We start from the raw sequence: 25778 nt of genomic DNA, 5'->3' as shown, positions 1-25778 counted from the left end.
AAGGAAAAAATATCCTAACATCTCAGACCAGATATCATTCTTGTGATGAAGGCTCTGTCTTATCCATTGCAGAGCATTTAGCAATATATCTGACCACTAAAAGCCAGCATCCATAACAGTAAATAATCTCCAGTTGCTAATTATCCTCTGGGGAGGAGGAATTGCCCTTGACTGACAATCATTTGTGTGTTGTATTTCCGACTTTCGTATCAGTTATTCTGTTGTTATAAGATTCAAACATCTCTTTTCTCAAGATTCTTGTTTATCCAAAAGTCAATGGGCAAAGCTTTAAAAAGATGAAAGTCTCCAGTAATTTCCCAGATGGGGCGGGGGGAGAGCTCTGATAAGGGCTGTTGAATATGATATGAGGTCACATCCTGTTGGAGCTCACTTTCTGCTCTCTGTGTCTTTCAGAGTCTTCCTCCAAGAGTTCAGACCACAGGAAGCAAGGCGTTTTGTAAACTGACTTTACACTGAGGGTTTTGGTCATTTGGACTTTTGCATCGGCCACTGTGCTGAGGGATGTGCCCATTTAAAATGAGGGACTGACCTTAAAGAGGATATTGTGTAAGCAAGTGAGTCTGTAGTGTAAGAATCGCAGGGCTCTCAGAGTCTGAAAACAGAGCGATTAATAATATTTACCCCAGAGAGTCACCAAGTGAATGAAACACTGTAGAAGTGTCTGAAGAAAAGTGTGGTGAATGAAACACTGTAGAAGTGTCTGAAGAAAAGTGTGGTGAATGAAACACTATAGAAGTGTCTGAAGAAAAGTGCATACTTTTGAAAGTACCCCTCCCCCAACACACACACACACACACACATACACACACACACTGTTTTTCAGTAAAGCCCTGATAGTCCTGGGGCTCTTTCTGTGGGTCAGGCTGCCTGGAACACAGAGATCCACCGGTGGCAGGGAAGCCAGGGCACTAACTCAAGCAAGCAATAACATCCCATTTCATGCCAGGGCAGAGAGAAATAAATACCTAAGGGCCTACTTGCTTATTTGTTCGTTTGGCAGTCCAGGCAATCCCTCGAGTGAGAATCCCTTCTCAGGTGATGCCAAGTTGACAGCTGAAATGAACCAGCATAGACGTCATTTCCACCTCAAGCCAAGAAGGAGACGAGAGGTTCTGGCAGGTCCGGGCTCCAAGGTGACAGAGATGGCTCAGAAGACATGGACTTGGCAGAACAGACTAATCAATTATGAACCCTGGAGGTGGAGGCTAGACACTACCACCCCAAGATGGGGAAAGGGTTTCAAGGAGGGCCAGCGGCCTAAGTATAACAAAGGCAGTCGATAGGAACAGACATGTCCCATTGGAGTGGCAAAGGGTGATCATGACAAAGACAGAGGCAGGAGGGGAGGCTGGAGCTGGTGGGAGATGGTCTTGGAGATAGAGGAGGCGATGGAGACGACCCTTATCAAAATGTGTTTCTTTCTTAAAATGATAGGAGGTACACTGAGATCAATAAATATGATAGACTTTAGAACCAGAAGACCTTAAGTTCTAGGCTGGAGACATATCTCAACTGATAGGGTGCATGCCTAGGGTGCAGGAAGCTCTGGGCTCAGTGCCTGCACCATATCAACTGGGCATGGTGCTGAATACCTGTGGTCCCAGATGGGAGGTGGGACAGGGGACCAGAGGTTTGAGCTTATGCTCAGTTATGTAGGCAGTTCAAACTCAGCCCAGGATGCATAAGATCCTGTCCCAATTTTTTTTTTCATGGAAGGATGGAAGGAAGAAAAGAAGGAAAGAAGGAAAAAGGAAGGCAGGCAGGCAGACTTTTTATTTTTAGTTTCTTCATCTTCAGAATATTTTACTGATGTCACAATATATATTTGTTTCTGCTTTTAATTATTAATATTTCTCATATGCCCTTCAGTTCAGATGGATTGATTCTCCGAAAAGGAAAGAGACATGTTACTACTATCCTCTTAGAACATCTCTATAATTTAATCATAAAGGTTTACCAAAATTCCACAAATCCCAAAATTTCACAAATCAGACATTGGATTAATAGAGTATTTGTTCATCCATCCACTCAATAAATATTGTTTTGGGACAAACTATGGCCTAAGCCCTGTTACAGGCAATGGAGACACTGCAGTTGCCACACCAATTTGTTGCTGCAAGAAATTCACGTTAGAGCCGAGTGAGGCACACAGGAAAGAGAGCACATGGAAATCATTGGTGACAGGTACAGTGGAGAAAAGCAGAGCAGGCTGCGGAGGATGCTGTTTCTAAATGGGCATGGGAAGCAGCAACAGACATCAGTTAGCCTGCATCTCTGCAAAGCCCTGACCACGGTGAGATGAGCCAGCGGTACCTTCTGAGCATCTTTCAGAGCCCCTGCAAATGTTAAGCTACCCCAGGAGGGATAAGCTGCAGGTCTAACACAGGTAGGGCTGACTTCCCCTCATCTCTTAACTGCAGAGATATTCAGCACGACATTGTCCCTCCGGCCTTTAAATTCACCTGGCTGTTTATGGAAAATAGTTTCTTCTTCTCTGCACTTCACAAGCAGGTGCTTGCCAGCGCTGCCTCGTCTATGGGATACGTTCGTGTTGGTCTTTAATTTTTAATAGTTTTTTTTTTTTTTTCATGTCGGGCACATGGGCTGCACAAGACAGGCATATGAACTGGGAAGGTGGGGTGTGTTCAAACCCAGGGAATCCCAGAGAACTGAGACGGCAGGAGCGGAGCTGCCCCTCCAGCCTCTAATACCTGCTCTGGAACAGAGAACCACAACCACCAAGTGAGAGGACCACGGGCAGTCAGTCAAGTAATGCAACACTTGGAGTCCTTCCCCTTCCCTACCCAAACAGCATCACCAACATCCCAAACTCCGCCGATAGAAAACATTCACCCCCTCCCAATCCCATCTCACTGCCCAAGGTTCATACAATCTCTGTCCAAATGGAGTAACGCGTACAAGTTATTTCACCAAGGATCTGAGAGTAGCTGTCTTTACTGAACTGTAACACTTGGGGAAGGACTCTCTCTGGAAGCACTTGGACCCTCCTGACTGGCCAGGCTCTAGCTGCAGACAGAGGCTCACATCACAGCCACAGCAGTAACTTACACTGCTGCCCCTGCAGCTGCAGCTGTTGTGGGCCCCGGGACCCCGGCTACCTGCTCCATGCAGGCCACCCAAACCTCTTTATTCCTCTCTTAAGAGCTGTAACACTCCCAGCATTCCCAGCGGGGCTGGAGCCCTGCGGAATCTATCTGTCCCAGACACTGCTTCACGCTTCTCAGTCTGGCACACAGGTCTGCCACCCCAGAAAGAAGTGGGTAGACTGTGGACACCCTGTCCTGGACTTTGCCCTGCCAGTGTATAGGTGGCGTCCAGACACCCCCCCCCCCGGGCAGAGAGAACTCTCTCTCTCTCTCTCTCTCTCTCTCTCTCTCTCTCTCTCCCTCCCTCCTTCCCTCCTTCCCTCCCTCTCCTCTCTCTTCCTCATTTTTCTCAGACAAGTTCTAATTCTTTCCCAATCTTAAGCTCTCTTTACCTTAAAAGCTAACCCCACCCCTACTTGTCAAATCCCAACTCTCTGAAGCTGTCCCTACACCTGGTCTTTCCTCCTCTTAGCAGCCTGTCCATTCTGGGCATGACGTTTCAGTCTCTGGCCGAGGTAAGAATGCTGCTCTCATCCAGGAAGGCTCTATCCTTCAAATAGCATTAGCTGTCTTCCTCTTTCTCTTGTTCCGCCTCTCATGAAATCTTTCTGCACTGCTGATCATTCATAACAGACTTCTTCCTAACTTATCTTGTTCTCTCTCCATTCAGGACTACCTCAGGGATAGGGACACAGCGTGGTTGTTTCTACTTCCTGCAGGTGGCACCAGAGACACATGGATCACAAGCAGGCGGGGCGCAGGGTTGTGGAACCGCCAGCAGGCTTCAGAAATGTCTGGGTGCAAACTCTGGTAGCTGGGGCTGGGGCAGGAGTGGGGTGGGGGCGGACAGGAGGGGTAGGGTATGACAGAGGGTTGTTCTCTCTGGAACTCATCTCCTCTCACACAATTGCAGGGAGAAAGTAGGACTTAGTCATACGTGTGGGTTGTCGAAGGGGAAAGCAAAACGGGGATAAATGGTTCTTTGGAAAGTAGAGCTCAACAATTTCGAATCTGCTCTGTATTTCCAAGAAAGCCCCAAATAGTTTCGAGTAGCTTCTTACGTTTCTTTAACCAGAAGGCGGCTTTGTGTTCGGATGCACATTCAGCAGAAATGCTTCTTTCCCTAATGAGGCCTGGTGCCTGTTGGTCTTGTCTGAACCCCAGGCTATTTAACAGGGGGAGGATGCTGGAGACAATGTCTGGTTTTCCCACTACTGAGAAGCTCACGGATTTAATGGCCATAAGCCACATGAGAGCTTTGTGACTCGGCACAGGGCTTCTGTGTGGGATCTCCATGAAATTCTCAAGAGTGGATTTGTGGGGAACAGCCCGCCATTCAGACTATCTATGAGGATTCTCGTCACGTATGGTATCTGGTTCCACATTCCAGCCAGTGGCCTGGAAGAGACTCAATTCTGAGACAATGTGGACAGGAGATAGGGTGTCTGACCCTGAGAATTTACCAATACGGGAAGATTATGAGAGTCCCTATCTTGGCTATGACAAGAGTCGTCTTTATGTGCTCTGGGCTACTGCAAGGGCTCTGTAAAAGTTTAGGTGCAATAACCCAGTGATTCAAGTCATTGTGGAATGTCAGAACTGGCAGGGACCCTGGGGATTACCTCCTTTTATGGACTAAAGCCTTGGGAATGTCAGAAGTGGTTTGATGTCTATCATGCCATAAAGCCATATGATAGCAACTTTTTTTTTTTTTTTTTTTTGCATTCCTTCAGTGGGAAGCTATTCCCTGCTGGCAGTGCAAGAAAAAGTGATAATCAGGTGAGGAGTGAAGCCTTCTGCAGTCAAATTCCTCAGGTGTATGACATACCATCAGCTTCCAGTCAGTGTTCAGTCTCTGTCTCTGTGTCTGTGTCTGTGTCTCTGTGTCTCTCTGTGTGTGTGTCTCTGTGTGTGTGTCTCTCTCTCTGTCTCTCTGTCTCTGTCTGTCTGTCTGTCACACACACACATACACCAGACGATTGCTGACCTCCTTCTCCTTTGTCTCTACATGCTGCTTTTCTGAGGAAACTTAAAGCCCCTGACCCTGTCCCCTGGGTAAGTTGAAACCAAAGTTCACGATGTTGCCAGATGACACATCATGGATATGAACTCCAGAACCTAAAAGTGGCTGGAAAAGAGACTAGTCCTTCTTAAGTAAAGGATTGTCCTGGAGGGGGTTAAAAACAGTGGGGGACACTTGTTGCCCTTGCAGAGGACCCAAGCTTGATTCCCAGCACCCATGATGGATGTTGACGGATCTGTGCCTGTAGCTCCAGATCCCTTCTGACCTTTGTGGTTACTTACACACAGGTGGTACACACACACACACACACACACACACACTAAAATAAATCTTTTTAAAAAATAAAAACATCTTCCTATACCAAGAAGGGGCTGAAATAATAATTTGATGTGTTTTAATTTTCTCTTTATGAGCAGTCCTTTAGTAGCCAACCAAGCAGGTAGTTGTTTTTGCATCTGTGAATCTCATTCTGATCGAAGTTTACACCTTTTAGGTTATAAAAGCTGCAGTGAGTTCTGTCTATGTTCTTCCTCCTTGAATCCCTTTGAGAGCCAAGGAACAAAGCCAGAGCAGACGCAGAGGGACCAAAACAGATTTCTCTTCAAATCAAAAGAGATTACGATGACGTGGGGGAGTGTAGGAGGAACTTAAGTGGGAGGAGTAAGGAGAGGAAGAGGAGGAGTAAGGAGAGGAAGAGGAGGAGTAAGGAGAGGAAGAGGAGGAGCTAAGGAGAGCAGAGATGTAGGAGCAGTGGAGAGCCACGCAGGTATGGAGAGCAGTCACGGGTAACAACTTATATTTAGGTTAGCTACTTAGGAAACAATTCTCTTTGGGTGGGCATATTGTTATTGAGCATTACTAAATTTATAAAGCCTTTGATTAAGATTTAAGCATTAAAGTTTTATTTTCTTACTGGGTCTGCATGGATGGTGGGATGGTCTGAGAAATGCCCAGCCTTGCGGGGACAGCGTGGAAGACTGGCAAAGCCATCTCCCACGCTGGCATCTCATGGGTGGCAGGGCTGGTGTTTCTGGCTGGCCATTTCTAGCTGTGGCACACACATGGCCTCTGGCCACAGAACATGGTGGCTGAGCTAGGCAGAGCCGCCGCAGCTTAGACAGTCGGTTTGACCAGTGGCCATTTTTAAATAATTACTACAACAAAGGATAATGTCTAGGAATGACAGGACAGAGAACATCATGACCACCATCACCATCATCACCACCATCACTATCATCATCACTGTCACCACCATCACTGTCACTGCCATCACTGTCACTGCCATCATCGTTATCGTCAAAGGTGTTTGTTGTGAAACATAATTAAAGCTGACCCAAGGAAGGTGGCAAGGACCTTACTGCTAGACTAAAATGGACCTAGCCAAGGGTGAAAGACCCACCTATGAGCTGAGTTCATGTGCATAAATGCCTCAGTCTCCATCACAGAGAATCTGCTCCTGCCTGTGTGCCAGGGGAAGCACACTGCTTCTTCTGCCAGCATCTAGAGAAGACTTAGTTCTTCCAGGAAACCATCTATATGGGGTGATGAAACAAAGTCCAGAACTTTTGAGTGTCCTGGAGACTGGGAGAAAGAATCCCCTCATGAATAGTATAAACTGGGGGGTGGGGTGGGGTCAGAACCTGCCTAGGACTCAGCTTTCAGTGTGGTTCTGTTTCAGGCAAGGAAGCTCAGTGGTGGGGTAATATTTTTAAATATGTAAATGCCTAGGTCTTTCCACATTTGGAACTCCATTTTTGTGTCCCCGCCCCAGCCTTGAGCAGGCCTGAAAGACCTGGTTTACCACAATAGACCAAATAATAGGACCTAGGTGAAGTTACCCACCTTGGCTGCACGTACAGCCTGCTACAGGAACTTAGAAGAATTCAAGAATTCTTGAATGACTCAAGAATACTAAGCTTGGTTTGAGACACCTCCAGCAGTGACCAAGGATGGGTTCCCCCGCCATCTCCGGCTGAAACAAGAAGGGGTTCGGTGGGGCTTTCCCCTTAAAGTGAAGAGCTGAACATTAAACTTCAAGCCTTGATCAGAGAACTTTGTCTTGGCTTCATCTTTCTCTCGACTTCCATCCCTTTCTTCATTTCCAGCCCCACTTTCAGGAGAACCCGGTTGGTCCGTGACCACAGGCAGCTACACACTTTCCTCTTTGTATTTAAATGTCTTTGAAAAGTGTGACTTTTTACGTTTTTATATATGTGTGTTCATGTGCTCATGAGTGTGTGTGCTCATGTATATGTTTGTGGGCATGTGTGCACACGTGTGCAAATGTATATGGAAGCCAAGGAGCAACCCTAAGTATCATCTTTACAAATGACAGCCATATCTTTGAGCTGGGGGTCTTTTACTGGCCTGGAGTTTACTCCAGCAACGGGGCCTCCTGTCTCTGCTCGGGTCCTGCCTAAGGCTTATGAGGCAATTACTTCATGACAGTCCTGGTTAGCTTTAAATATCAATTTGACACAGTCTATTGACTAGTCGAGAGTTGTCTAAGAGGAAAGCCTTCGTTGAGGAATTGCCTAGATCAGACTGGCCCGTGGGCATGTCTGCAATGGGGATTGTCTTATTAATTGATGCAGATGATCCCAGCTCATTGTAGGTGGGACTGTGCTCTGGGCTGATGCTCCTGTGCTATACGTGAAGGGTAGATGAGTGTGAGCCTAAGCGTGAGTTCGCAAGCAGTCCTCGTCCATGTTTTTGCAGGACTTCTTTGGTTATGATTGAGGTGATGTTGCATGGCATAGCAAGCAGGCATGTCTTCAGGCTCCTGCTTTGAATTCCTGCCTGGATTTCTGTGATGTACTCTAACCTGTAAGATGACACAAACCCTTTCCTCTCTTCGGTTGCTTTGGTCAGAGTGTTTTGGTCACATTTTCATGATGGCTACAGAAAGGAAGCTGTAGAACAGAGCTTTCTCTCCAGCCTCTGAATGGTATTATTTACACAAGAGGTATCTTGCTTTGCTTAAAGGGACCAGGAACCATTAACTGTCAAAATGCTGCTTGTTACCAGCTAACTCCATGCCAACCTGACACAAGCTAGAGTCATCTGAGACCAGGGAGACTCAACTGAGAAAATGTATCCCTAAGATTCATCTGTAAGGCATTTTTCTTAATTAGTTATTGATGTGTGTATTGGGGGAGGGGGCAGCTCATATGGGTGGGTCCACCCTGGGCTGGTGGTCCTGGGTTCTATAAGAAAGCAAGATGAGGAAGCCATGGGGGGGGTGCAAAGCCCCTCCATGGCCTCTGCATCAGCTCCTGCCTCTGGGTTCCTGCTCTGTGTGATTCCTGCCCTCACTGATCTCAATGATTTATAGTAAAATGTGAGCAAAACAAATCTTTTCCTCACGTAGTTGCTTTGGTCATGGTATTTCGTCATAGCACTAGTATCCTAACTAAGACACCACGTGTCAAGCATACCATTTGGATGATCTCACTTAACCTTACGACATCACCTGTTTCGGGCAGCAAAACTGATTCTTGAAGGCTAAGCAACTTGCTTTGGTGAATCGTGTTGCTTGGGTTTAAGGCTCTTCTCACCCGTATAATCAGAGTTTGGAGTGCACACACACTTCCCTAAATGAGAGGATTGCCTTGTTCTGCAGCTGCTTCCTGCAAGGATATGTGTGTGAGGACGGGGCACTTCAAAAAACTCACAAGAGTCATAATGCCAAGGTCATACAAACACTAAACAACCACTGTGTTGGGATTTGGTCTTTTGCTACCTATTGCAATGCTAAGTGCAGGCCCCAAGACTTGGTGTCTGCACATAGCTCTGTGACCCTGCCCTCAACTTCCTTCTGATTGGTAAATAAAGATGCCAACAGCCAATATCTGGACAGAAGAGGCATAGGTGGTGCTTAGGTTTCGAGGACTTGGGATGGGAGAGGAACCACGACAAGGAGAGAGAAGAAAGGGCAGGGGGAAGAAGAAGAAGAAGACGAAGCTGCCATCGGTTAGGAGTAAGGAAAATGTACCTCTGTGGGCTGGCCACTTGGAGTTCAGAGCAGCCCAGATGAAACATAGTAAGTAATAATTTGGGGTTATTAACAGGAAAGTAGATTCTAATAGCACAGAGGGTAGGCAGCTGTCCAGGTCTTGGGTTATTTAAGGCTTATTGTAAATACAAAGGTGTGTGTGTCTTTCATCCAGGAGTTTAAATGGTTTAAGGTGGGGTAGAAACCCTGGGTCGGGATTAAACATGTATCACAACACACTGTGAGAAGGAAAGCCTTCGTGGGGATCCAGGTAGTGCTCATGAGTCATCCTTCCTGGATGAAGGCTTCCTTGTGCGGACCCTTTCTCCTTAAGGAGCCTTGATCTGCTCTTTGACTCAGTCAACTGGGATTGAATGGAATCCCTTCTTTAATCTCTCATGGGCTACTCTATCTGGGGTGAATAAAAATAGGCTCCCTAGGATACAGCTCCCAGCACTGCCAGAGAACTTCCCAGCTGTGTTGTTAATCCTTCTGGCAGCCATCATTTGCAGAGAGCTCCCTTTGGGCTTAGGGGAGAAGGGAGTTGCATGAACTTAGTCTGCTGCACAACAGAATGACCTCTGGTTTTCCAGGCTCCCTTCTCTGCCATTAGATAGGCCGCAGCTTCCACCTTACTATCTGTAGTTATCTGTTAGGACAGTCTGTTCTTTCCACAGGTAAGGAAGAGCAGAAAATATTGACATCTTTCTACTTGGAAAACATTTCTTCTTTCTGCTCAAAGCAGCTGTCTTAAAATGTTCTCTGAGGAGCTGGTTGGAGCACTCGTTCTAGCCTGAAACAGTCGTGAGTTGGAACGGCTGCATTAGAATGACCTTGATGTGGGTTGATTTCTTGGGTAGATGCTAAAGCAACAGACTTAAAGTCATCATAAACAATGGTTTCTCATTTTAAAAAAAAGTAAATGTTTTAATCTCTCCTCATTTTAGAGACCCCTGAATTGGCTGGAGACTCTGCATTCCCTCTGGGAAGGATACAAACGATGGATTAGAATTCATTTTAAAACAAAGAAACAAGGGGCATTCTACAGGGAGATCATCCTCTCTTCTCTCTTCGACATTTTAACCATTTTCTCTAAATTAAAAGCTCCAAGTTTATTAGCCGTCACTTCCTTGGCTCGTGTAAAGAAATTCAAGCATTTCATGTTTCCCTATGTCCTAATTAAAAGGGCTTTATTAAATGGTGCAGCGGTCCCAATACCAGTGATAACTAATTAGATTCATAAAATGTTGAGCCTGGAGGGAATTTATTTAATCAATGCCTTTCATCTTTTAGGAGGAGGGAACAAGCTGGTGTGGTATGTGACTGGCTACACATCTGGGACCGGAGCTGTAGCTCCCACATCACACTTAGTTCAAGAAAATCAGCACTACTGCGAGTGGTCAGAGGACGCTGCTGTCTAACCATGGTAACAGGATGAGATTTCAGTTGTGCATATGCTAAACCTATAGAAGGAAAATAAAATAGTCCTCTATTCTAAAGATAAGGCCAGGGAGGCTTAGAGGCTGGAGCCCTATGAGTCTGGGCTCCGAGGTATAGTGGTACCTGGTGAAATCTTACCAGGAACCACATACAATGTTCAATATTTAATCGTGAGTCTATGAGGCTATAGTATAAGCCTTATAGAATCTTCAGTTTAGACAAGGAGATAAATAGGACTCAGAAGTGACTTATCTAAGGTCCTACACCCATGCCAGTTATTAGTGCCCCAGCTTGTATTTCATAAGAGGTCTTTCTAGATACCAAACCATGTTCTTAGAGATGACAATTGCATAGAAGCCCTTCTGGAAGACATTGGTGACTGTTAAGGCCTCTTTGGGAGGCTGTTTGTGTTTTTGGACTGACACAGATTCTACACACCCAAAGAGCCTGAGCTGAACTAACCCTCTCAGTTGTGTCAGACACAATCACAAATTGTATCCTCGGTGCTTTGGTAGGACAGAGTCAGCCTGGGCTAACATTGATTTACATTCCGGATGTAACATTTAGAAAGTATCTTGGTTAGGGTTCTATTGCTGTGAAGAAACACTATGACAACTCTTACAAAAGAAAATGTTTAATTGGGGCGGGGAGGCTGGTTTACAGTTCAGAGGTTTAGTCCATTATTATCATGGCAGGAAGCATAGCTGGTACAGGCAGACATGGTGCTGGAGAGGGGCTGGGAGTTCTACATGCAGATCCTCAGGCAGCAAGAAGGAAGAGTGAGGCACTGGGATGAACTTCTGAAACCTCAAAGCCCACCCCAGGTGACACACTTCCTCTAAGAAGACCACGCCTACTTCAACCAGGCCACACCTCCTAATAGCGCCACTCCCTAGCCATTTTTCCTTCAAACCACCACAGAAAGCTAAAGCCTGGAGGACCAGAGATTTGGTGCGGTCTTAAGAGGAAAGAAACAAAGGTCTGGGTTGTCTTTTGTTTACACTCTGCTGTAAATGATGGAAAACCAGAGTGGTAAAAGTAGCAGGTTTTCACAGGATCTAGAAATTGTAATTCTTAACGGCTGGATCCCCATTTGGCTGCTTATTCTGTGGATTGGCTTGATCAGGTAACACTGACAAAGTGCACAGTTTGGGGGAGAGAAGACACAAAAGAACTGGATGTGGACCAGTATAGAGAGGCCGGGGTAGAATTCCGCCTCCCGGATAAGCCAATCAGAAATCTGCTGCTTGTCTCCAGGCTTGCAAATATATGTCTTGCTGACAAGGTTTGGAAACAAAGTATTTCCCACTACACCCCACTCCAGCCCACAGACTCATGTGTTGAAGGCTTTGTCCTCAGCTGGTTACACTATTGGCATTGGCTCACAAGGGGTTAATCCATCGATCAGTTTGTAGCTGAATGGGTTCTTAGGATGTGGGTCCCAACAGAAGGAAGTGGGTTAGTGGGAGTGTCTTTGAAGGTATACTTTATCTTCAGACTCTTCTGTGCTCTCTGCTCCCTGGCCACCATGAAAAGAACAGCTCTCTCTACCTTGCCCCTCCACCATCATTTTCTGCTTCACTTTAGGTCTAAAATGGGTAGAACCAGCTGACCACGGACTGAAACCACTAAAGCAGCCTTTACCCTCCTTGAGAACCCTTATTGAAAGTAGGTTTTAAAAAATCTAAGCCTACACCCCATACCTGATTCTGTACCCCCAATTTCCCTCTCTTCTCTCACCCAGGTCCCTTCTTCCCTCTGCCTTCCATGACTATTTAGTTCCTCCTTCTGACTGGAATTTGAGCATCCTCTCTTGGGCCTTCCGTCTTCTTTACCTTCTTTGCATCTGTGAGGTGTATTAAGGGAATTCTGTTTTTGTCAGAAGACTTGTTCTGTGACAGAAAGGCCACCAAACAGGAAGGCCACCAATACACAGGCACAGTCCCAAGTTCCTGATGCTTGGGCTCAAGCTGACAGGTTGCTTTTGGTTATAAGTGAAGTATGACACTTATCTCAGGGTAGATTCAGTTAAAGTGGGCGTGAATGGTTTATGCAAAAACATCCCGGAAAGGACTAAGGTACAGCAGGTTTCAGGGATGGCTCTTGGAAGTGGTAGATCCCAGGGGGCGTTACAACCCTTATCTATGTCTGTCTTCGTTTTGTGCGCTAGCTTATTAGAAAAGTCAGAGCTATCCATAGTTTCCCTGCCTCCCCTCTGGAGAGTTGCAGGCCCTCTTCCTTAGATGCATTCAGCGGGAATCTTCAGATTAGAAATTGGCTGGCCCTACTCCAGTCATGAGTACCCCGCCCCCAGGCCATCACGTGACAGAGGGGATTCTTAGAAGTGGGTGCCAACTCCTATTTCCCACACACGGTGAGGCAGGCAGAGTACAGTTTCTCTAGAGGAGGGCGCGGTTCCCAGGATCATGGAAGGCTGCTGGGTAGACAAAATATATTTTCTTTTTTAGAAGTAGAACAGTGGCCTCACAGATTTTCGGCTGCAGAAAAGGTCAAAATGTGATTCTCTGCTTAAAAAGCACTTTATTACAGAACTAAAAAGGGGGACGAATGGGAAATGAAGTCATCGTTAATTTTGCTAAGAACAAAGCAGGACTAACATTGACTATTCTGGTAGCTGGAGAACTGGCATTTTGACAACCCCGAGCCTTGCAATGTAGCCCAGGGAAGCTGTTTTTGGAGAGCCCTGGAATCCTCTGGTCAAACTATCTCCTTGAACTCTACTTGTATGGGGGCTTCACCTCTCTGTGGCTTATAATCATGACTCCCAAGGTAAGAAGTGATAATGACACATAAAATCTTAGGCCTTATTCTGACAGGTAGTTGCTCCAAAACTTCAAAGGAGTAACTCAGGGACTGAACTTTAAAAGAAATAAAGCTAAGGCTCACGTTTGCAAAGAAATGACAACAGGCTTCCTTCTTTCCGTGTTCTGCTCACCCAACACACACAAACATTACACAGAAGGCCCGCTTTAGCATAAGGCTGAGAAAAACCCACTGTCCTCCTGAGGTGTGCTGTAGTCAAGGGGGGACAGGTTGTTTCAAGGTCCTGCCTTCCACCTCCTCAGACTGCTGGCCCAGCTCCCCCTCTACTCAGGCACAATAAGCTCCAATTCTGCCAGCAGAGGAAAGGGACACTGACTCTGGGTCCTGTTTGTCGCCTGCCTGGCCTTGGAGCCCCCAGTCTAGCCCCCTCTGATGCCGCGCAACAGCTGCAGGTCGCAGAAGTGCCCCGCCCCGTCGGGCCGCACGGGGCGCCGCCCCTTCGCCAGGCTCTGGGGCGCGCAGGTAGAGCTCGGCGCGGGCCCCGGAGACGGCGCGGCGGGATGGGGCGGCCCGGGGCCCGCGGCCTCCTGTTGCTCGCCGCCTTCCTGGGGCTCTGCGGGCCGCGCGGGGGCCTCGGAGGTACGCGCCCCAACTTCCCTTCCCCGTCCCGGGGCGGGCCGAGTCTGGCTGTGCTGCGCGGGAGAGGGCGGGCGGCCGGCGGGAGCGGGGATCGGGTCGGAGGCTGAGCGAGCCGGGCGTGCAGGCCGAGCGGGAGCAAGCGGGGCGCGCGGCCCTCAGGCCCCCAGGCGCGCTCAGGCCCCACGTCCCCGAGCTGGGCAGACGGGAGGATGCGACGCGGCCCTGCTCACAGGCTTGCCCGCGGCCGCCTACTTCCAACTCCCAGCCCCAGCCTGTGCCCCACCTCCTCCCGGTGATCTCCGAGATTCCGCGTTTTAAAGTCGGCCATCTGACCAGCAGAATGGCCAACTCCTGCGGGCAGCCCGGCTGCAATTTTTTAATTTGGGTCTGGAGCTATTTGGTCTCATGTGACTTGCAGTGCGTTGGGGGATCTTCTATTCACCTGGGATATTCTTTGACCCCTAGTTTCTTGTCCCTGCACCATAGGGGACCTTAACTTTTCTGAGCTCAAATACAGTGTTTTTTTTTCCCCCATGGCTTTTTGCCTCCCTCCAGATTCCTAAGCACATGGTTCTTTAGACTTTTATGATTGAGCTGCACTTCCTAGGCCTTCCCAACATCAATTCAAAAAAGACTTCCAGGTGACTTTGGTTGGTTGGTTGGTTTGTTTGTTTAACAGGAAAAATGCTAAATCATAGGTGTTGCATGTGCATAGTATTTGGATGACATTCTCTAGATTTAAATTTATTTTCGGGGCGGCCGAACAGCATCGCTGCTTACAGCGTGGTGACGTCATTTGGCCGCTTTAGAGTAACGCTCCCGGGGTCACCTAGGTCCTTGAAGGCGCCTCATCCTTCCACTTGTTCAGGTGGTGAGCAGGCTCCTTGGAAAAGCTCTACACCTTCTTCATCCTCCTTCACTTTTCCTGGGTCCTCATCTGAAGGCTGCCCTATTCTTTCACGACTGATTCCAAGGGTGGGTGTGGCAAAGGGCCGGAGGCCTGTGGCTTCTGTGACTGACTGAAGGAGCAGGTGTCTAAGAGGAGATTCCAAAGGGCAGTGAGTGGCCTTTGGAAAAACCCAGATGGCTTCAGACAGGGAGCCAGTAATGGTATAGGGACAAAGAGAAGTTTATAGATTAAGAGTCAGCCAGCAAGTCAAGGGAGAGCTTCAAACCCAAGGGCTATCTTCTGTTCTCAGTTACTTCGCTGGGCTTTGCTTTTTGCCTCTGTAAATTTACCATGGTAATAATGTCTTCCAAGAGGCTTAACTAGAACAACTGCTTAGCAGATCGAGAATGCTCAATAAACACCCATTTCCTGCCATTCCCATTCATTTATCCCCGATCCTCCTCTTGTATGCAGTTAGTGTGGGTAGGAGACAGATCCTCTTCCTCTTCCTCTTCCTCTTCCTCTTCCTCTTCCTCTTCCTCTTCTTCTTCGTTAGAAGTGTGGCTTTGTTGAATAAAGAATCCGGCAGCATACACTTTAATATGTATGTTCTTCAGGCTATCAGGACAGCATGACAAATATTGTAAGCTCAAATCCTGTGAAAACTATTTTGTGATGCTTGGGAGAATAGTTTAATTATTATTCTTTTATTTTTACATGTATGGGCTGTTGAGAGAAGAGGAAGCCCTGGCTTTCCCCATGTCAAGAACCCCAGAGCCTCAGATCTATACAGGGATGGCAAAGCCTTCCCGTATCCCTGTGACGAGGCTAAGAGGGAAATGGCAAAGCCTTCCTCTAGTCCATGTGTGGATATTGATGCTATGAGAGATGTCAGCCATAACACCCCCCACCCAGTTTTGGCCAGAAGACTGCTCCCCTACACATTCTGTTCCTGCTGAGATTAGCTAAACCCATCTTCTTGATCCAGCTGGATACCACAAACCCCGCCTCCTTGTTTGTAGGTATGTGATAGCTCTGGCTCCTTGCTCAGCTATCTGCAAAAACTGTGTCTCTCCATTCAGCTCTATATAACAAATGTGCTGAGCTTCTGCGAGCCATGGTTTCTGTAATCGAGAGCTCCAGCGATCTGATCCCAGCTTTCTTTCTTTGTGTCAGTCTGTCTGTCTTCCCTTCTTTCCCTTCCCATTCCAGTCAGGTTCAATTCTCTACAGGTCATTTACCATACTGCACAGATGTGGCTGTGGGTGTTTTGCCTGTATGTATGTCTGTTTACCACATGTGTGTCTGGTGTTGGAAGAGGCCAGAAGAGGGAATTGGATCCCCTAGAACTGGATTTACAGTTGGAAGCCACCATGTAGATGCTGGGAATTGAGCCCAGATCCCCTGAAAGATCTGTTCATGCTTGTAACTGCTGAGCCATCCCTCGAGCCCTGAGAATATTTTCCTGAGTTACCAAGTGTGTAATTTGAGTTTAGTTCCCCCCACCACCACCACCCCGTCTCCTTGTGTAATTCAGGGTGTTTTCTTGAACAATTGAATTGTCCAAGGTTTTTGAAGGATTCAGGGTGACAAGTCACCATAGCAGAAGCCACCTTTGTCTGGCAATAGATATTGTCTAGAAAAGGTACTTTTAGTGCACCGGGCTCAGCTATTTCTCTTTGTAAGTCAGACTGTTGTTATTGGCCAGTTTCTGAAGGTAACAGGATATACCATATTACCAGTGGTTTATTTTTTGTTTTGTTTTCAGTTTTTCTAACTCTACCTTCTTGTCAACTGTTGCTTTTGCATTCAAACAAAGCTGACTGGATGCTTGTCCAAGAAGAAAAGTTGGGGGGGGGGGTGCGGGAGGAGTGTGTGTGCGGAAGGAGTGACCTGTTGCTTGGCCTTGTAGTTCCTTACAATGTTTTTAAATGTATCTTTACCCTTGAGTTGTTTGCAAGAACTTTTAAAACACCTTGTATTAATTAGCTCTAAGAAAACACCCAAGGTTGAATTTGCTTTAAAGAAAAGAGGTTTATTTAGTTCAGGACTTTAGTGATGGTCTAGTGAGGAAATCGGGGCAGTTGGTATCATGCCAGGAGCCAGGGCAAAGGGAGCCAGAAAATGTCCATGGGGATAGTCTTGCATTTTATAGCCCTTTTCTCCCGAGAACTAACTAACAAGGGTTCCTGAGCTAACAAGGGTAACCTCTTCTGGGAGTGAAGCCTTAAGTAACCAGATAGCCTCCCACTAGTCACACTTCCTTTTAAAGCGACTGGCACCTCTTTTTGGCATAGCAGAGACCAGGCTCCCGGTGCATGAACCATTGGGGTACAGCCCACATCCAAACCAAGGCATGCTTGATCTTTTTTAAGGATGTGTTTACTTACAGTGAGATAATGTAATTGATGAAGCTAGTTAACCAGGCAAGCCTGCCTTCGGTGTAAGTGCATGCCAAAAAGAGGAGAGAGAGAGGGCTCCCACAGTCGGCATTCCACAAAGAGGGCTCCCACAGTTGGCGTTCCACATTGTGGACTTCTCTCTTTGCTTGTGCATCAAGAGGTGAACAGCCATTTCACGTGTTGAAGGAGACAGACTTTCAGCCAGCTTTAAACAGACAAACTGAATTCACCTTTGTTGTTTCCTTTTTGGATGACAACTCCCTCAGAAGTCCTCACATACTCCTTTGGCTCTGCAGTAAATATCCTGGCATTCCTTTGGGGTTGGTGCCTCAAAACTGGTGCACAGATTCAGATTTTATTAAGCAGCTAGTGGTTCAGAGTGCTGGTTCCTCATAGTTGAAACAACTGAAGCCCAACCATGGGTTCAGGAAAGATAGATAAGGATCATAGAATTCTGGGCATTAGAAGTCAGGTGCCACTGAAGAGGAGGGAGACCTGTCAACTTCAGATCGTGAGCACTGTCACTCTAGGGAAAGAAACCTGGCTCCAGAATGGACAGGCATGTCTAAGGAGGAAGCTTCAAAGACTTTCTGGGTAGCAGATACCAAAGCAGAGCATGTGTAACTTGGCATAGGCTCTGTGGCACAGCAGAGGGAGCTGGTGGCTCAACTAGGGCAGGCTGAGACCCGGACTACTTCATTCATTTATTCAGTGGGGACTATTTGTCTCTGAGACTTCAGGAAGAGCAGCCCCCAGAGCAGTGCCAGACACAAGAATCTTCACTGAGAGAAGGTGAGACTGGAGTTGGTTTTGCCTGGGTAACCTGAAGACCTTAACCTAGAGCAGTTGCACAAAAGCAAATATTTGGGTGAAACGGAGAAGTGGGAGCCTACAGGGGTTTGGTCTGCAAAGAGCTGAAGGGCTGTAGATTGCTTGACCTAGATCAACCCAGCAGGCCCTGAAGATTTTTTTAGTGTATCTGAACTTGCTGCCCTCTGCTCTGTCTTCCTCTGACAGTATCAGCAACACAGTTATCACAGGGGCTTGGTGCCAGAGTTGCCCTTTGCAGTTCACTGAGCATCTGGTCAGCCTCTCATCCTATAGCCGTAGAGCAAATTTTGGTTCATTGATTTTTCTACTGTGACTTAAAACGAAATGGAGCAGGGTTTTGTGTTAATCTGCTGGGAGACTGCATGCGATATTTAGGATGTTTGTGCTAAGTTATTTCCTATCTTTTTCTTCTGAGGAGGTGGTTAAAGTTAGCTGTCTCTTGAATAAATAATCCACTTGAACTTGATGTGCACACAGCATCCATACAATTTAAAAACACTAGAGATTGTTAAGAAGGATCTTCAGGGCAAATCCCCCCCCCCCCCGCTTTTTTTGTTTTTACATTTATTTATTTATTTCATATATGCGAGTACACTGTTGCTGTCCTTAGACACACCAGAAGAGGACATCCGATTCCATTACAGATGGTTGTGAGCCATCATGTGGTTGCTGGGAATTGCACTCAGGACCTCTGGAAGAGCAGTCAGTATTCTTACCCGTTGAGCCATCTCTACTTGTTTAATGAGCTTAAATCACACAGCCTGAGTATGAGGTGTTTTCCAGTGCAGGACTCTTCTAAGAACTTTGTCTTAGGAGTTTGGATGATGCCAGAGAACTCTTTGTTTTGTTTTCTGATTTCAGTTTTAAAGACAAATTTTGACACCTATGATGCCAATGGAATGCGTTTCAAAGGACAACCGTATGTTAAAAGATAGAATGTAACATTGCCCCAGATACTAAAACTATAGAAAAGTGATTCTGATTTTCAATGACAGCAAATAGGTCTGAAATGTTTTTTTCTAAATACATTTTTTAATTAATTTATATCCTAGTTCACAGAGCCGCCAGACCCATTTCTCTAAGATACAGAACAGATCTGTCTCCCTACAACTAACTGAAAGCTATCTAATGCTTCCCATTGTTTACAGGCCTTCTTCACAGGCCTGCCAGTGTTGACCCTTCTACTTGGAAGCTTTCTTAGCAGGAACCTACCTAGCTGGCAAGTCATTCATTTGCTCCCCAAAGTTGTATGTGTGCCAACAACTCAAAGTATAAAGTCTTCTCATCCCAGGGTTCCATCTCAGTAAGTTTCAACCAAACTCAAAATCTAAACGTTCATAAGGATTGCCTTTCAGTTTCTCCTTTCTCTATCCATGATCATACCCTTTAGCTATCTCTTGAGCTCACTCACTTCTGTTTCTTGGCATCCCTTCAAGCCCGTGTTTCAGTACCTTCTGAGTCACAGTCTGATGGTGTCATTTCCCTAACTGATTCTTTCTCAGCCTCTTTTGATAGAGTCCTGATTCCCAAGGCAGTCATTTATTAAGTAGTCTAACTGTGCTGGGAATTGTTCTATACCTTGAGAAGTAGGCAGTGGTCTGACTTACAAAGATTTTTGATCTCCAAATTTTACATTTCATTCTGGGTAGCAGGTTACTGGGGCCAGATAACAATCAGTGACACAGATTTTTTAAAGAGTAGAGATTTATAAAAGCCATTAAAGGAACAGCCAGTCACTCATGTTGTAAAGGCCCTTTAAATGCCCAGAAACAGGCCTCCCATCGGAGAAGGCGCCCCTCCCCATCTGTTGGCCAACTCACCCTTCAGGTTGCTGCAGCCTCGACTATACCGATCCCCTTCATCCTGCACTTAGCTGGACACGACCTTCAGTGCCTTGTGTGATCGCATCTCAAAGTGATCATTTTCCCCTGCCTTTCCTCCTGTACCATCATCTTCTAGGTCTTGCCCGAACCCCCACACTGCATAGTCCCCACACTGCATAGTTGAAGCCTAGTCCTTCAACCAGGCTGAGTGATTCAGCTGCGGTCTAACTGATAGCGATCATGATTGCTTGCTTAGTAGTTGTGTTTGGATGTGAAATGCCCCACGACCTCCCCAATAGGCTTCCTGAGTTTGGACACTTGGTCCCCAGATGGAGGCGCTGTTTGGGAAAGTTGTGGAAACTTTAGGAGGTGGAGCCTCTCTGGAGGAAGTGTGCTGCTTGGGGCGGGCCTTGAAGCTTACTAGCCTGGCCTTACTTCCTTTCCCCCTGCATTCTGAGTGTGGGTGCTGTGTAACCAGCTCGCTTCCTGATCCTGCCACCACAGCGTCTGCCCTTGCTTGTTGTTATGTTCTCTTTGCCAGGATGGGATGTATCTATCTAGAACTGTAAGAAAAATTAAATAAACCCTTTTTTCCTTAAGTTGTTTTCCTTGGGTATTTTATCTTTGCAACAGAAAAGTAAGACAACAATCTCCTGCGTTTATCTTTGAATCTTCCTACCAAAGAGAATTCCTGGGCTCCGCTGTGGACTGGAAAAAACACATTTTCCTTTGATTGTCCCCTCTCTCATTCCCTTGCTTACCCAAACCAGCTTCCTTCCTATAAATTCTACCATTTAAGGACACTCTTTTTTTCTGGGCACATTTTTAATTCTGATAAGCAGTGAGCTGTTAAATTAAGTCTTTACCTTCTGTTCCTGACAATACTTGGCACATGTAAGCACTCAATAAATAGTAAGCCAAACCCAAACCCAACCCAAAATAAACCCAAAACCAAAATCAAACAGAAAGCTAGAAAGAGTTTGGAAGAAAGACTTGTAGTCAATTCTAAGGTAAATACGGAGAATGAAAATTGCCTTTTAAGAGAAATCACAGGCCACCATAAATATTTGCCGTCTAGGAGCACTGTGTCTTAGCTACCTTAGTACCAAACGCAAGTTAGATTTAGCATCTAAGCCCGAATGTCACACACAGGACTAGAACAGCATCTTCAGTTTCTGTTCAACCTGATCAGATACTGGCGTCATGTCCTTGCCTTCACCAGAGGTCTTCTCCTTTCCCTTCCAGAAACTGACTTCACTTGTTTTCCTGTTTGTTCTTACTGTTATTACGAGGCCTGTATTAGGGGTTGAAAAGATGGGGTGATTGAGGATATCAGGTGGCCTCTGACTGTCAGACCAGAAGTGGTACACTCAACTTCCTTGTTTTTCTCTGGAGGCGATGGAATTTTCTGACCACTAGCTGGGACTGGAATTGATCAGTGCCAGAAAGGTGAAACGTGGGAATATATAAGGATAGTGTTTATGAATATGAATGTCATTTAATCATCTCAGCAGTTGATCTTATGGTTTAGAAAACATTTCCTGCCTTTGAACACTTAACAATTCAACCTCCAAGCCTGTCAGAAGTAAGGATGTGTGTGTGTGTGGGGGGGTAGGGGGCGCATTCAGGAGAATAAACTCAGCAGGCTGGGAGGTTTGTGATTGCATGCTTCATCTTAATGATATTAACTCTATGTTCTAGCATTGACTTTACTTATTAATGTATTTGCTGACATTGAGTTTTTGAGTCTATTTTTGTTCACTACATATTAGTTGTGCGTGTTATAGGTACAAACAATTTGTCCTGATCACTCTCAGCCTCCTTTTACCCTCCTTCCTCCCTCCCAGCTTCTAGTCCTCTCTTTCCTACGTTAAGAATGACCGAACAAACAAAACAACAAAAACCTCCCGCACATGAGAGAGAACATATCTGCTTACTGCACTAACATAATGTTTTCTGGCTCCACCCATTTTGCTGTAATTAGTTTTATTACTGAATAGTAATGAATAGTAACGTACTATATATCTAAGTATTGTCTCTGTTAATCATCTGTAGTTGATAGATATAATTGATATCTATCTGTTATCTACAGTTTATCTAATTTCACTTACCCATTTGTCTGCTGCTGATTTTTATCATTTAATTACTGTAAGTAGAAAATGAGGACATAGATGTAACTCATTCCTTGTTTTCCTCACGCTTCTGTGGATATTTGCTCAGAAATGGAAAGGCTGGGTCTCCTGGTAGACCTATTTTACTGTTTCAAGGGATCTCCATATTGAGTGGCCTAATTTACGTTTCTGTTAACAGTGTACAAAAGTTCCTTTACTTCTGCATATAATTAGCAGAACTTATTATTGTTTTTTATAATAGTCATTCTGACTGCGGTGAGATGATGCCCTAGTTTTGAGTTGGAATTTCCTGTCACTAATGACCTCAAACATTTCCGTGCATCTATAGGCCACGTGTCTTTCTTTTGAGAAGCGTGTTCAGATCGTTAATAGGAATTTGTTTCTTTCAATGTTGAGCCATTGGGTTCCTTGTGTATTTGAATACCAGTCCCTTGTCAGAGGAGTAGTATGCAAATATCTTCTCTTGCCCTTTAAGTAGTCCCTTTGCCTCTGTGGATTGTTTCCTTTGCTGATTTTATGTGCTTTTGGAGTCCTTTCTATATCAATGAGATATTTGCAGTATTTCCCTCTTTATTTTTTTCTAATAGTTTGAGATATTTTAGGTCTTGCATTTGGGACTTTGATGATTCTGAGTTTGTACAAAGGTGAGAGACAGAGGTTGGAATCAAGCCCCTCTCTGTCTGTCTGTCTGTCTGTCTGTCTGTCTGTTTCTCCCTCTCTCAATCTCTCTCTCTCTCTCTCTCTCTCTCTCTCTCTCTCTCTCTCTCTCTCTCTCTCTCTCTCTCCAGTGCATGTTTTTGAGGCCTTTATTGAGAATCAATTTATTTCTGGAGTGCCTACTATATTCCATTGGTCATTGTGTCTGTCTGTATGCCAATGCCATGATATGATGTTTGGTTACTGTGGCACTGTAGTTTGCTTTGAAATCAGGTATTGTGATGTCTTTGGTATTTAATATAAAATTTAAGATTTTTTTATGCTTTGAAGAATATCATTGGCATTTTGATAAAGATTGCCTTGAATCTGAAAAATCACTTAAATCATGTAGACATTTTTGTAATATGAATTATTCCAGTTCATGCACATGGAATGCCTTCCTTCTTTGTGTCTTTTTCTATTTCTTTCATTGATGTCTTCTAATTTTTCTTTTACTTCCTTGATTATATGTATTTTTATGTATTTTATTGTTTTTGTTTGTCATTTAAAACTTCTTTGTTTCATTGATCTTATTTCTGTTTTTAGTCTCTGTATTATTTCTTTTTTGATCTTAGTTATTTCTTTCATCTGGCTATTGGGGGGTTTATTTACTTACTCTTACCTCTCTGAGTCCTTGAGATGTATCATTTGGTTGCATGTTTTAGAACTTTCATTTATTCTGAAACACATTTTGTCTGCTTTTCCTGTGTCCCAGAAGTTTTGGTAGGTTATTTCCATTCACACTTCTTTCAAGAAAGTTTTGATTTCCTTTGATTTCTTTAATGACCCATGGTATGTTCAGTAGCATCTGGTTGATTCTCAGTGAATTTACATAGCTTCTGAAGGTTGTTGTTGTTCTTGTTCATTTCTAGTTGTGTTTCCCTGGTGATGTGAAAAGATACTGACATAATTCTGACTTGAGTTTGTTGAGATTTATTTTGAACCTAATACGTAATCTATTAAGAAAGTTCTATGTGCTGAGGGAAAAAACGTGTATTCTATGGTTCTGGGTGAAATGTTCTGAAGATGCTTGCCTGTGGTCGGTTTAAACACTTTAATAATGAGCTCAAAGTCACCAATAATGTGTCAGTGATACATTTAGGAAAGAAATTCAGAACACTTTCCCTTGGTGTCATTTAACCAAAGGAGAGCCCAGATTTGAATTCTGTTCTTTTCTCTCCCTGTGTCTTTCTTCCTTCTTTCTGTGTATTGCATGAGTCTGAACCATGCCTTCCTGAGAGCTGTCTGGTAAATCTGTCCCTATCCTTGTGCCTGCCCCCCCACCCCCCCACACACACCTTACCCTTTACCCACCATGCGTATGTCTTTCTGTCCCTGTATGTTTGTCTGTGTCTCTTTATCTGTCTGTCTCTCTGTGTGTAAGTGTCCCTAACAAAGGGCTTTGCTCTGTGTTTATTGACTAGCACATAAAACATCATATAGGGAAGGAATAAGGAATACTTCATAGAAATCTTCAACAGACTTCTATAAGGGATTAAGTCATTGACTCCAGTTGACTCCAACTGACCCAGATAACAAACTTTATTGTTTATCAAACAATAACCGTATGCTGCATTCAGCATTTATAGTGGATGTCTAGTCTATAAAGATGCTGTTAGCCTCTGTTTCTGTTTCCAGCAAAGAATTATCATAACGCACTGCATCACTCTGCTTTACGAGCATGGAAGAGCACACGATCTAAGCTATAGCTGTGCATTAGTTTTGCTTTTAAAAGCTGTTTATGTGGAAATACAAGGCAGTAAGGTTGGTTGTTTCATTTTCTCTTAAAAGCATGTTAAAAAAAAAAAAACAGGTTGGTTACAGTCTTAAGCTACTAACTCTGGCTGTGAGATCCAACAAAAGGTCCAGTCTGTTAGCATGTAAGCAATCTTCTATTATAATGTATTGTCATACTTACTGAAGCCATTTGATTTAGAGTATGGTGTAGTTATGTTTGTTGCTTTTCTATCTAGATGATCTATCCAGTGGGAAAAGTGTGTTGTTGAGTTCTCCTACTGATGTTGTATTGGATCTAATCCTTTTCCTTAGCTCTATTAATGACCGTTTTATGGAATTCTGTGCTGCTTCACAGGTTCATATGTACTTACAATTGTTTATAGTCTTTAAATTTTTAAAAGGTGTGTGTGTGTGTGTGTGTGTGTGTGTATGAGTGAGTGAGTGAGAGAGAGAGAGAGAGAGAGAGAGAGAGAGAGAGAGAAATAGATCATGGTGTGCATATGGAAGTCATAGGACAACACTTGAAGTTGAGTCTGTAGGTCACAAGATCAATCTGAACTTGGGTCAGCTGGCTTGCTGGAAAATGCCTTTAGCCTTCTGAGACTTCTGGCTCTGTTACATGGTCCTGGTTCATTGATTCTTTGGTCTTTATATTCTGACCTTCTTGATTTCTTTTTGCAGTTTTTGTCTTTAAATATATTGTGTCTCATTGAAGAGTAGCTATTTCTGGTTATTTTTGGCTTCTGTGGGATATGTTTTCATGCTTTCATTTCCAACCTGCGTGTCTCTCACCAGTGAAGTCAGTTTCTCATAGGTACCATATTGTCGGGTTTTATTTTATTTTTTAATCCGTCCAGCCAGGCATTATCTTTTAATTGTGGGATTTAATTCATCAGCACTCAAGGTTTTTATATGTATGTAAGGCCTTACTCTTGATAAATGTATTAATTTTTCTATTTGTTTTGAGTTCTATTCACTCCATTATTCCTCTCATTCATCTTTGTGATTTGGTGATTTTGCTCAGTTGACAAGGGCTGCTTCTGCTGTGTCTGCTGTTTGGCAACTAGACATGGTGGTACATGCCTGCAATCTGAGCACTTAGGGAGTTGAAGCAGGGTCTTGAATTCAAGGCCAGCCTGGGCTACATAGTGAGACTCTGCTAAAAAATAAATCTTTTGGTCTAATGAACTTTCCTTTAAATATGACTTGGAAGCTTCTTGCTTTGGGGTTTTAGAATTCTCTTTGTCTTATGACTTTGAC

At 44.9% G+C, this 25778-nt stretch overlaps 1 protein-coding gene across 1 annotated transcript in view; it reads left to right on the top strand.

Annotated features, from left to right (window-relative positions):
• The first annotated feature begins 13868 nt into the window (after window positions 1-13868).
• Window positions 13869-25778, top strand: part of LOC117723693 (chondroitin sulfate proteoglycan 4-like) — a 61952-nt gene continuing 50042 nt past the window's right edge. The window contains exon 1 of the mRNA XM_034523246.2: window positions 13869-14008. Within this exon, the coding sequence (XP_034379137.1) occupies window positions 13930-14008 (79 nt within the window). The 5' untranslated portion in view covers window positions 13869-13929. The remainder of the gene's footprint in view (window positions 14009-25778) is intronic.

This window comes from Arvicanthis niloticus, chromosome 19 (assembly GCF_011762505.2).
Source record: "Arvicanthis niloticus isolate mArvNil1 chromosome 19, mArvNil1.pat.X, whole genome shotgun sequence".
Classification (NCBI taxonomy): domain Eukaryota; kingdom Metazoa; phylum Chordata; class Mammalia; order Rodentia; family Muridae; genus Arvicanthis; species Arvicanthis niloticus.
The sequence above is the reverse complement of the archived record's forward strand: the minus strand, read 5'-3'. Positions and strand labels throughout refer to the sequence as shown.